Genomic DNA, 13,637 nt, shown 5'->3' with positions numbered 1-13,637 from the left:
TTATTATGCAATGCAGACAGATCTTCTTTTGATCGACTCTGTCAACAGGTTGGCTAAGATGAAGCTAGCAAACTTTTGTGTCATCAGCTCATCAAGTCTGTGTATGGCATCAATGAGTATCCAAAATGTTTTAGTATTACAGATATATAAGCTTGAATTGGAGCAAAAGAGATTAGAGGGGGATGCTTTTGTTTATAATTCACCTCAACAGTAGCTTAAACTCTCACCAGTATAACAGAAGGTATACTGTTAATTTGAGTCCATCATAAGAGGATTAATAAATTCTTTCCTTCAATTTTGTTGCAGAAATATGTTAATGCTATTTAAATGATGTTGTAGTTTCACTAAGACATTTTGTATTATCTAGTTAGTGAGCTTGGCTTCTGCTTATAAAGTATCACTTATTTTAATATGCTACATATTTAACAAATATGCTTGAAGTTGGGTCTTGCATGGACAATGCGAAATCCCGTGAACTGGTAGAAAACAGAGACGATGAATTTGCTGATATTTCTTTTGAAGAATTATTAGCACAAGAAAAGAACGATTCATTCTAGTTAATTTCCCTTTTACTGTTTTTCTTGTTCCTCTTTTCTTAAGCTTTTTAAGTTCATGAGAGCATTATATTCACCCAACATTATTTTGTGTATTTGGACAGGCAAAAAATGGGAAATAAAGACTTTGCTTAAGCTAATAACAGTTATTGGTATGGCTAACTGTAACTAGAGTTATTTTAGTATGAAAACGAGATACAACATAGAACCATAAGACTCATGAGTGTGAAAGAATCAACCTTCTCATGGTCCCAAATGTTTTGAAAGCCATCCTCAGCAATTACTTTAAATTTACATATGTAGCTGCAATTTTTGAAAAAAATCTACAAATTTTAAAAAATAGTGCTAAAAGGAATCAACAAATTCTTAAAAAATCTTTATAGTAATACAAATGGGGAGCTCATTTGCTGACGTGGCGCTCATACGTTGAGTCTGGGAGTTTATTTGCTTACGTGTCGTTACTAGAAATTTTTAGATTTATATTTATAAATTATAAATTATTATTTGCTCAGGTTGTTATTTTCAAATTTTAAGTTTGGGTTGTTTTACTTAAAAGCTACATAAATTCTTTTAAAGAAATTTAGAGTTTTAAAAAAATTTACGTTAATTATTCTTCGGTTGTTACATACTAATATTACAATAAATAAATATTTACGTTAGTTTAGAATTTTTAAATTATTATTTATTTAAGTTGTTATTTTTAAATTTTAAATTTGGGTTGTTTAACTTAGTTTGTTATTTTTTAAATTTTAAATTAAAGTCAACCAAATTTTAAAAAATTTAGTTATGATGTAACTATAAAAGGATAAGTTATGAGAGATGCAAAGCACCACAATTTAAAGTACATCAATCCCTTTCTTTACATATATCCAAAATCTCCCTACTTATTCCAATGACTGATATTCACAAAATTGCTAACATCAATCCTACAATCGACAATTTGTGTGTACATATACGAGTGATATGGTTATACAATCGGCAATTTGTGTGTACGTATACGAGTGATATGGTTATGGACACTATCAAGTTACGAAAATTCTCCATTGTCATACTCAATTGAGATGGTTTGACTCAATGAAGACGCGAGTTTTCTACTAATATCCTTTTATTCATGACGCCAAAGTTATTTATTTATTTATTTAAATTAAAGTCTATGTACATTGGATTAGATATTAAATAAGTCTATATTTAACTTTTTCTTATGTTATTTTCTTTTTTAAGCAAGTATCGAATAAAGCTTGGTGTCATTGATGATTCTGACTGTGCATGTTATGTAGTCTTTGACAATGAGGCAAAACAAGTTTTGGAAGAGAGCTGTGTAGAGATACTTGATCCACTCCTATTGGTAAGATCTAACCAATATTTATTTCTAAAAGCATTAGTGAAGATATTTTTATTGGTACTTTTTATATTATTTATTATTAATATATTACGTAATATCCTGTAGAAAGGAGATCTATCAGATACACCTACACTTTTACTCAACCTAATTGATAAGATCTTTCTCTTCATCATTGAAGTTCAAATATATGATATTTCATATTTTTCACCTTCTTATAAAGTTAAGAAGATGACTAATAATGTTGATCTCATAAATAAATTCAAAGAGGCTCACCCTATTCAAATTGTGAGTATATATAAGTGTACTTCTATTAAACATTAATTTATTTTTTGCTTTCTTGGTCATTAGTAGTATCTAATTTATAAATAATAATTAATTATAATTTTAGGATGTTGACTACACCGGTGCTTTGTTTCTAATTTTAAAGACATCCTCAATCATTGAAGGGGAGAAAATAGAAGGTACTAAGATATTTGTTCAAAAAATATTTTTTTTGTTTGTTCTCTCAAAATTAGATCTTAATTTTATTCAAAAAATATTAGTGAGATAAAATCAAAGGTTAGAAAGAAGTCTTTAATTTAACGTGGTTTTTTGTACAGAATTTGTTGCTTGAATTCTCCATTGAAGTTGCGGCGAATGATGAATCTGAATTGTTGGAAAGTGCTATTACACCAACTAAGTGACTATCCTCGGAGTCGGAAGATTCGAAGGTGGAAGGAGATACCTCAACTTGCAAGAAGATCAAGATTGAGAAAGAAACTTGAGAATTTGGATGCACATGTTTTGGAATCTCTTTTAGAGTTTATCTAATAGAATAATGCCAAACATATGTTTGTTTTGGTGAAACATTGTCTTTTATTGAGTTATTATTTATTTTTTTTTGTTCTTTTCGATTTTTATGTTTGGAATTTAGAATTTTTTTAAATATAAATAGAAGTTATTTAGTTATTACTTGTGATTTTATTTTTAATTTGATTCTCACCGTTAATATTCTGATAATTTTTAATTTAATATTTAATGTCATAAAGTTATAAATTTTTTCTTGTTATACTAGCTAATTAGAAAATTCTATTTTAAAAATTTTAAATTTGAATTTCTAATACTAATTTCTAATTAAGTAAGTTTTTAACCATTTCAATTTTTAAATTTAAATTTTTTTACTTGCCACATTTATAAATTTTTATTATTATCTTTTTAGATTGTCTCTCCACAATAGAAATACTTTCATCTTTTTCTCTCTTTTTAAGTATTTTTTCTAAATTTACGTAATTTATAAGGTTATTAATTTTTAGATTATATTTAATTTTATTTATTTTTATCGATAAATAATAGAATTGATACTATTTATGACGAAATTAATAAAAATTATTTTTAAATTAATAAATTCCTATATTCTTAATGAATAACAAACGTTTAATTAAAAAAATTTATTTAAAAATTTTAAATTTACACTAGCTAATTAGAAAATTCTATTTAAAAATTTGAAATTTAAAACTCTAATAATAATTCCTAATTAAGTGGCTTCTTAGCCGTTTTGATTTTTAAATTTAAATTTTTTTTATTTGTCACATTTATAATTTTTTTCTATTTACTTCGTTTACATTGTTATTTTTTAGATTATAACAATAAAGGTACTTTTATCTTTTTCTCTCCTTTTACTTATAAGTTGTTCATTTTCAATCTCTTTAACTATAAGTTGAATTTATTGATCGTGAGATTAAACTTATATTTATTTGAAAAAAGATACTTTTGTACAAAAATATATATTATTTTCTGTAAAATATGTTTACGTAACTAAATAAATGAGAATAAAAAAGAAATTAAAGTAGCCATCGAAAATAAAATCTGTGCAATTTTACATGTGCAATTTTTCATATTCTATTTGGTAAGTTAGACATGAGAAAAAATTGTAAAAAAATTAGTGTCTCAAGTTAAAAATTAGTGTTTTCGCATTTTAGAGAGACACAAAATACAAGTTTTTAATGGGTGTTTGTGTACGACTATGTCTTTCATATTTTTGTCTCAGTAAATAAACAACATACATGTACTCCTGTGTCTATATTTTGATGGACATATATACCAAAAACAGACGCGGTCATATGTGTACTACTTTATTTTTTTAATAATATAAAAAATTTGATAATAAAAATGTATTATGTATAATGTATATATATTTTTAATTGGTTAAAAAATTTATTTATTTGATATTTTTAGGTATGTATTGAAAGATACAAGAAGTCCAAAGAGAAGTAAGATTATATTGAAGAGAAGATTGATATTAAAAGACAAAGAAAATACAAAGCAAAGCACAATTCAAGGTAGATTTCATATAAAAAAATAAATTTATTATTTTATCATTTTTGTTTTTAGGTTAGAATAATATATTTTTTTATTTGGTATTTTTAAGTATGTCAGTTCTATATATTTAGTTTTTATTGGGTATACAAAATAACTAACATGTCATGAGTATTTTGGTCGAATGAAAGCCCATAAAATACAATATTTTTTATATATTATTTAGCTATTGACAAGTAATAAATTATTAATTTACATTGTTTTTGTAATATTTTACTAAATTTGTTTATGAAAAAATTACAAGAAATTCAAGTGATAGTTCCAATGGTGTGCATTTTCAATCGGTGTTGTCGAACATTACAAATAGCATTAATACAGATTTATTTTTGGATGATTTTTTTTAGAATTTGCTTATGGGAATGTACATGCATTTTATGTATTTTGATTTTCCTACTATTTATTCAATTATAAACTTTAACAGAAAATATGTTCAAAACTAATATCTCGAGTTATCTTATTAGGTAATAACCCAACACCACATTGATCAAGGTCTCCAATTACTAATCTACACTCTGTAGATAAAAAAATGATGTTCTAATATTAGTGATATTAGTAATTCAGGTATCACACATGAAGCATATGATAGTCTATGTCATCAGACAAGTCAACAACATCTTCAACAAACATCAAATAATATCTACCAGTTACTATGTTAATATGTTTTTATTATTTAAAGACCAAACATTTAACTTTTTAATTGGTCTATTAAGAACAATCATTGGTATATGCTAAATAATTATTATAGATTCATTGGAGTACACAAATCGAATTAGATTCCAAAGGATGTAAGACTGAATAGGAAGACTATGCTACTTCAAAAGAGACATGGTAAGATAAATATGATAGATTGTAATTATCACAAAGCTAAAATTTTACTTTTTTTTTATCTTTAATACTACCTTCATAATATATATTCATAATTCAGCTGATTCAAACATTTAACATATATTTATTTTTCTTTTTTTATAATATAAAATACTTGATGTATTATCTCTAATGATTACAGGAGCAAGTACATTTAATTCAAATTTAGATACTAAAGAATTAGAAGAAGTGTGCATAGCTGAAAAAAAGACACCTGATACAAAGAGAAACATTTTTGAAGGAATTGACTACAAATCTTTCAAAAAGTTTTCAAGAAGTTGAGAATATTATTGAAAATACGACTATTTTAGATGATTCTGTGCAAATTTAATACCCAGCCATATTCGATTTTGCTGAGAATACAGGTAATTTAAGAGGTAGCAATATCAGCACTTTATTATTTACTATTGTTATGCTTTTTATAAACAAAAAATTATCGTTTAGTGTTCAAGTTTTAAAATTCAAACTAAGATATGGTTATATATTATAATTTTTGTTTTGAACATTGATTTATTGTAAAACTTAAATCTTGAGGTTGGCACAATGAAATTGTATTATATGATCTCATCTTTTTAATCCATAAATTGCATTCTTCGGTAATATTTTATAAATATTATTTTTTATACTTAACATGGTGAAAGAAAGGTATATTTTTATATAAATTATTTGTTGCAGATATAACTAAAACAATTTATTATCTTGGTGATTATTAGATGTGATAGATATTGATGACCCAGAATTTTTTGTCGGCATTGCGACGCCATGATATGGTATGAGGAGAGATCAGAGAAGTCCAAAACAAGATCCAATTTTGAGTTCTCAATATGTTGTATGCGAGGGAAGGTACAACTGCCATTTTGAAGCACTTGATCGGACGCTCAGGAATCTTATGTCAGTTATCGATCAACATAAGACACATCAACCATTTGGTGGTAAGATTGTTGTTCTAGGAGGTGATTTCAGACAAATACTTCCGGTGATTCCGAAAGGAAGTAGACACGATATATTAGCATCCGCTATTAACTCATCCCAGCTGTGGTCATTTTGTAAGGTTCTGAAACTACGAATATGAGGCTTCTAATGTCTTCTTTGGATCAAGATGAAGGTGAAATGAAGATATTTGCTAATTGGATACTTGATGTTGGAAATGGAAATATTATCTCTGTTGTTGGTGATGAATCAGAAGTTAAAATTCCAGATGATCTATTGATTACAACTACTGATGATCCTCTCTCTCATTTGGTAGACTTTGCATATCCAAATTTGTTGCAAAACATGTCAGATTACAGATATTTTCAGAGTAGAGCAATTCTTGCACCCACACTTAAGAGTGTCGAGAAGGTAAACGATTTTGTCTTGACAATCTTTCCAGGGATGGAAAAGGAGTATTTGAGCTCTGACACAACATGTCAAGCTGATGAGAATGAAGATGTAAAACAAGAGTGGTTTACCAGAGTTTCTAAATGACATCAAATGTTCGGGACTATTCAATCACAAGTTGACTTTGAAGCAGGAGTCGCTGTAATGCTACTGCGAAACATAGACCAGACTTCAGGTTTATGCAACGGGACAAGATTAATAGTTAACAAACTTGGCAGCAACGTAATTGGAGCGACGGTAGTGACCGGTAGAAATATTGGAGATAAAGTGTACATTCCAAGAATGAACTTGATCCCTTCAAATTTAGGATTGTCGTTTAAGTTTCAACGGAGACAATTTTCATTAACAGTATGCTTTGCAATGACCATTAACATGAGTCAGGATCAATCATTATCACATGTACGGCTTTATTTGCCAAAATCAATGTTCATCTATGGACAACTTTATGTTGCTTTGTCAAGAGTTAAGAGTCGCAGTGGTCTCAGGGTTTTAATTCTAAACGAAGACGGCAATCCAAAGTCATCAACAACAAATGTCGTGTTCAAAGAGGTTTTTAATAATATTTAGGTAAGAATAATATTATTTTCATTTTAATAGCATGTTATGATTTACACTTTTGTACAAATCTTTACTATAGATATAACTAATTTATCTATAACTCTTTTTTCAAATTTGAAATGAAATGTGTAACAAGGAGCACAACATCCAATGATTTTCTAATGAAGTTAGTAAGATATTAGGTTGTTGATAAATTTTTATTAGCTTTTTGATATAAAATTTAGGGTAAAATTAACATGCTATTATTATAGTTATATATGTTCTTTTTTTTATCTCTCTCCTTATGGTTCAAGAATATTATAAATTTCGAACTCTTCTATTCATATTTTACTTTGAATAAAGATAAAATAACATATTTAACACGTTTATTATATAACGATGATGATAGTGTTATACTACATTTAAAAAATATATGATTATAAAATATTATTTTTAATTTAATTTATCAAATTTAAATATAAGTACGTGCATCGCACGGGTTTAACACTAGTAGTGTTAAAATTTAAAAAATAACAATCTAAGTAAAACAATTTAAATTTTAAAAAATAACAACCTAAGTACACTCAATCTAAGATTTAAAAAATATAACTTAAATAAAATAATTTAAAATTTAAAAAATAATAACCTAAATAAAATAATTTTAAATTTAAAAAATAACAACCTAAGTATAACAACCCAAACAAATAATTTAAAATTTGAAAATAACAACATAAGAAAATAATAATTTATAATTTATAAATATAAATCTAAAAATTTCTAGTGACGACACCTAATCAAATAAACTCCCAGACTCAACGTATGAGTGTCACATGAGCATATGAACTCCCCATTTGTATTACTATAAAGATAAAGATAAAGATAAAGATAAAAATAAAGATAAAGATTCCAATATACAATTATAAAAACATATGTGTCGCATGTTATGATATTTTTTTTAAGAAGATTGTTTGAAGATCAATAAAATTTATTATTTTTATTTAACAATTAACCAATAATATTTAAAAATGTAGAATAAAAATATATTATTAAATTGCTAAACTAAAAAGAGTAGACTAATACCTTAAGTTTTTCTCTTTTCTTAAATATATGGATGGAATGTCGATATGGTGTACATAAAAAAAAGTATTTGCACTCAAAATTTAAACATCTTAAGTGAAAATGATATTTTAATTTTAGCCGAAAAATAAAATTATAAGGTACAGACAAGGTGTAGTTTACAAGATATAAATTTTGGAAATTTCTAATAAGCATATTATATTATAAATTTACTTTGCATTATAATACATAAACATGGTTTTCAATTTTTCAACTATAGAGTTTCTTATTTTTTAAAGAAAAATCTATATGTGATGCCAGTGAAGATTTTAAACATAATTGAATTACAAATATAATTTAAAAACTTGATTAATTTTGATCATATGAACACGTAAACATAATTTGTATTTAACATGAATCTTGAAGTGAAAACTAAATATTTTATATTTGATATGGGAACTATCATAACATTCTCACTTCAATATTCAGAAGAAGGAAAAAAAAATCAATTTATAACAATATATTATGGTATGCCCGAAACTCTTATTTGGGGGGAGAGAACCAGCCAAAGTTTGTTGTGTTCCACCTTCAAATTCTCACCTGAATAATTAAGCCAGAAAATAGGAAAGTCAACCTAATAAGGAGGAGCGAGGTGCAAGGAGAACCAAGCACGTGCAATGGAGGTTACACAACTTGGGAGGAAATCAATAGCAAGTATTCAACCCAAAGGGGTATAAAAGGGAGGGGCAAGGCACTAACCAAATCAGAAGAAGAAAAAGCAATCATCTATCTCTTTGCTTCTTCCCACTATCTATTAGGCAAGGAAGGAGATACTCACAAAAGGGTTGATCTTTCCTTGCCTGCAAGAGAATAATAAATATATAAGAGGGAAAAAACCACCAAAAGGCAGAAATATATATCTATTTAGAAATGGCTCGTGCGGCTATTTCAGTGGTGATGCTTTGCCTCTTTGCAGCAACTGTGATTGCTGAAGATCCATATGTCTACTACACATGGAATGTCTCTTATGGCACCATTTCTCCATTCGGTGCTCCAAAACAAGCTATCCTCATCAACGACCAATTCCCTGGCCCTGAAATCAACTGCTCCAGCAACAACAACATCGTTGTCAATGTCTTCAACAACCTCGACGAGCCACTCCTCTTCACCTGGCACGGAATCCAACACAGGAAGAACTCATGGCAAGAAGGTACCCCAGGTACCATGTGCCCCATCCTTCCTGGCACCAACTTCACCTACAAGTTCCAGGTCAAGGACCAAATTGGTACCTACTTCTACTACCCAAGCCTTGGCCTCCACAGAACCGCTGGTGGTATTGGTGGTCTCAGAATCTTCAGCAGGTTGTTGATCCCAGTTCCGTACCCAGATCCCGAGGCTGAGCACTGGTTCCTCATTGGTGACTACTACGCCAAGAGCCACACGGCCTTGAAGCAGATCCTTGACAATGGCGGCTCCCTCGGAATGCCTAATGGTGTCCTTATCAACGGTGAAAATGTCAAACATTTGCATGGAGACAACAAACCACAATTCACAATGAAGCCTGGAAAGACCTACAAATTGAGAATCTGCAACGTTGGTAGCAAAGACTCATTGAACTTCAGAATCCAAGGTCATCCCATGACACTTGTTGAGACTGAAGGCTCACACACCGTCCAGAACGCCTACGAGTCTCTCGACGTCCACGTCGGACAGTGCTTCACCGTTCTCATCACCGCCAACCAGGAGCCAAGGGAATACGCCGTTATTGCCTCAACTCGCTTCACTCCTTACATCCTTGAGGGAAAAGCCATCATTAGCTACGAAGGAGCCAAGAAACACGCTTCATTGTTCCTTCCACTTGCTCCCATCACCTGGTTCTGGTCTCTCAACCAGTTCAGGACATTCAGGTGGAACCTTACCGCTAGCGCTGCCAGGCCTAACCCTCAGGGATCTTACCACTACGGTCAGATCAACATCACTCGCACTATCAAGATCGTTAACTCTGTTGCCAGGGATGATAGTGGCAAGCTCAGGTATGCCATCAATGGCGTTTCCCATGTTGATCCCGAGACTCCACTCAAGCTCGCTCAGTACTACGGTGTTGCTGACAAGGTCTTCCAGTACAACCTCATCAGCGACAGCCCCGATGAATACATCAACAAGATCACCGTCGCCCCTAATGTCCTCAACGCCACCTTCAGGGATTTCGTTGAGATCGTCTTTGAGAACCCCACCGTGTCCGTCCAGTCCTACAACCTTGACGGTTACTCATTCTTCCTTGTCGGGTAAGTATCACTCAATCGGCTAATAATACATGTATTTTATATACAAATACATCAAATTCAGATTTCCTGACGAATAAATTACATATTTCTTGTGTAGCATGGAGGAAGGAAGGTGGAGCCCAGACAAGAGGGAGAGCTACAATCTTCTTGATGCTGTGAGCAGGCACACCGTGCAAGTGTTCCCTAACTCATGGTCCGCCATTTTGTTGACATTCGACAACGCCGGAATGTGGAACTTGAGGTCTGAGAATGCCGAAAACCGCTACTTGGGACAACAGATGTACGTTAGCGTTTTGTCACCAGAAAAGTCCTTGAGGGATGAGTACAACCTTCCCCTCACCCAGCAAGTCTGCGGTATCGTAAAGGATATGCCAGTTCCAGCTCCAGTTTACCACTAAGCTATTATTTCATTGTTCAACCCTCTTTCTGGAAACTTAGTCGAAAGGAGCATTTATTCATTCTTTTTCATGAGGATACAAGGAACATCAATGGTTGTTGTTCAACCCTGAGAGATATTCATTATTCAAAGAGATGTATTGCTTTTATAACTTGTGTGGTAGACTGATATATATGTGATGTATCATCGCTTTTGTTAGCGAACACAACAATTTTCCCCATTTAATGCATAACATATATATCAATTTTCTAATTCCCTGATATCCCTTTAATTCCTTGTTGTTTATATGTTTCCTTTCGTCGCAAACAAAACTTTTATTGGAGCTAGAATTATATGTAAATTAACTTAACCAAAAAGAGCTGCTAATTATTAACGCAACGATAGAAAAAATAATCCAAAATTATTTTATTTAATTTAATATTATTAATTTTTATAATACATGATAATTAAAGAATGAAAATAAATAATTTGAGATTATTTTTATTAATTTTTGATTTCTTCTAAATATTTTTAAATTGCTAAATTTTTTAATATCAAAATTAACTACTCAGTGTTTCTAACTATGATGCACTGATATAGATACATAATACAATGATAGATCAAATTCTAATAATCTGTTGGACAATATATATAATTTTTTGGATAAATTATAATCTTATGTTAATATTTTACTGATATTAATAAACAAGTTAACTTTTTTCAATGTAATTTAACGTCTTTTTCAAATTACATAAATCGTCTTTTAATTTTTTAAACTCGTATAAAAAATATAGGTTGAGAACGATATTACATATATTAATATGTAATTATATTTAGGTTATTAGATGTATTTAAATATATTTAAAAAATAACTTTTATTAGGATACAATTGAATATGAAAGATGTTGAATAAATATTATATTTAAAATGTGTTTATAAAATAGCTCAACCAAATATTTGTATTTCATATATAGTTATGGCGGCTAAACCAAAATATTAAATCAAGATTAGGGTAGAATACTTCTACAAAATTACAGCATCCATTTTATTTTAAAGTCTTTATTTTTCCCAATAACGAATTTGAAGTGTGAAAGCTAAGCTCAGCTGGCATATAAATTCAATTCATCATGAGAAGAGATATTTTTTTTTAAAGTCAAACAAATTTAACATATTTGGTGGAACATATATCACAAAGATATGTACCAATTTTTATGTTATTTCTGATATAGTCATTAATAATATGAGATATTTTTACCATTTGTTATAACTACAAATTAATCTAGTAATATATTTTACTACGATCGCTTTTTTATTTTGGAATATGGATTCATTTTTATACAACTAGATATTCTATATAACTAAGAAGAAATCATCTAATCATATTTATGTTCATATTTTTTTTATAAGTATCGTCCTTCAACTCTTAAAGTATTTTTTTATTGACCCTGAAATACACCAAACACGACCCACATGAGCAATTCATGCGCACCATACCTGCCAAGCAAACTCACACGTAACAAACAGATGTTGCACAGATTCAACTTCCTTTTTACACATCACACAAACATTATCATTATGAGCAATGATGCCGAATCTACTCAAGCGATCCTTTGTATTGACTCGACCTATTAGTACAAACCAATTAAACAACTCAACTTTAGGGGGCACTAGTCTTTTCCAAATTTCATTTGTGAACTCTTAGCTAAAGATATCATCCGTCACAGTCTGTTCCTATAAAACCTGCACAAATGAGTTAGTAGTATAAACGCCTTTCTTGTCAAATTTTCACACCACTCTATCATGTACACCTGCTATTAATCTCACAGCATGCAAGATATCAAGCATTTAATTCAAACTGTCCATCTCCTATTGGCGGAGTTTCCTCATCTATTGGAAGTTCCACACCCCACTCTATCCCGTCCCAAAATTCACAATCCCTAATTACGGATCCTTTGTTATTTGAAATCAAGAAACGCCTCGCAAAAGAGTCTTTCAACTTCCCCGACTGTAACCATGTATCCTCCCAAAATCTTGTTGATCTACCATCTCCTACTTTCATAACAAAACCATCAATAATCTTCTGTCTGACAGTCTGCTTTTTTATTTACAGGTTGCATATATCTTTTCATGGGCCTCCTTTTACTAGTATAGCTTGAGTAAGCAATAACTGATTAGGATTCAAATTATTACAGGAGTACACAATTTTCTTTCATTGTGGATAATTTTTTTAAAACATTTTCACTACTACTTAAACAATAAAACAACTTTACAAATTATCCCATCTCCTACACTTAATCCTCTTAATTTTTTTGGTGCCTATACCATTTTTCATTTATTATGATTATGATAATTATAGTAACTATAAAAGTTAGCAATGATAGTTAAAATTAAAGTCATATATATATATATATATATACGGTGATTATGATTTTGATAATTATAGTAACTATAAAAGTTAGCAATGATAGTTAAAATTAAAGTCATATTTATCACGTTTGATAACACTTTTTAATTTGATGATAGTTTTTAAGTTGTATTTTTTAAATTAAAAGTATTATCAAATAATAAAAGTTTATAACCTTACTTTTAGTTTTATTTTTAAGTATTATCAAAATTTTATAATTATTATAGCCACTATAATCAAAGTCACCATAAAATGTATATTTGAAATAATAGTATAATAATAAAAAAAATAAAACGGGAGCTGGCCTAAGTCGTTGACCTGAGAATCTGAGAAGCAGGTGGCACCACAGGTCAAAGGAAGAGATTTTTTATTAAAAACGAAAACATAAAACTGAACATCATATACGTACGATAGTAACATAATTATACTGATCTCACTTCTAAGTGATTAATGGTTGTTGATTTTCTAGATTTTTTTTTAGAAA

General features: G+C 29.5%; 2 protein-coding genes across 2 annotated transcripts; both read left to right on the top strand.

Annotated features, from left to right (window-relative positions):
* The first annotated feature begins 6,183 nt into the window (after window positions 1-6,183).
* On the top strand, window positions 6,184-6,582 carry LOC107483944 (uncharacterized). The gene has a single exon (XM_016104559.1). The coding sequence runs from the start codon at window positions 6,184-6,186 to the stop codon at window positions 6,580-6,582; it is 399 nt and encodes a 132-aa protein (XP_015960045.1).
* A 2,436-nt stretch (window positions 6,583-9,018) lies between these two features.
* On the top strand, window positions 9,019-10,771 carry LOC107483949 (L-ascorbate oxidase homolog). The gene is made up of 2 exons (XM_016104563.3): window positions 9,019-10,373; window positions 10,471-10,771. The coding sequence occupies exons 1-2, from the start codon at window positions 9,019-9,021 to the stop codon at window positions 10,769-10,771; spliced, it is 1,656 nt and encodes a 551-aa protein (XP_015960049.1).
* The last annotated feature ends 2,866 nt before the right edge of the window (window positions 10,772-13,637 follow it).

This window comes from Arachis duranensis, chromosome 4 (genome assembly GCF_000817695.3).
Source record: "Arachis duranensis cultivar V14167 chromosome 4, aradu.V14167.gnm2.J7QH, whole genome shotgun sequence".
Taxonomy (NCBI): domain Eukaryota; kingdom Viridiplantae; phylum Streptophyta; class Magnoliopsida; order Fabales; family Fabaceae; genus Arachis; species Arachis duranensis.
Note: the sequence above shows the minus strand (reverse complement) of the source record. Positions and strands in the feature narration are given on the sequence as shown.

Excerpts from the sequence above, each read along its gene's own strand:
- LOC107483944 (XM_016104559.1), top strand. The coding sequence starts at position 6,184 with ATGAGGCTTCTAATGTCTTCTTTGGATCAAGATGAAGGTGAAATGAAG.
- LOC107483949 (XM_016104563.3), top strand. The coding sequence starts at position 9,019 with ATGGCTCGTGCGGCTATTTCAGTGGTGATGCTTTGCCTCTTTGCAGCA. Across the intron at positions 10,374-10,470 it reads TACTCATTCTTCCTTGTCGG|CATGGAGGAAGGAAGGTGGA; the intron begins GTAAGTATCACT and ends TTTCTTGTGTAG.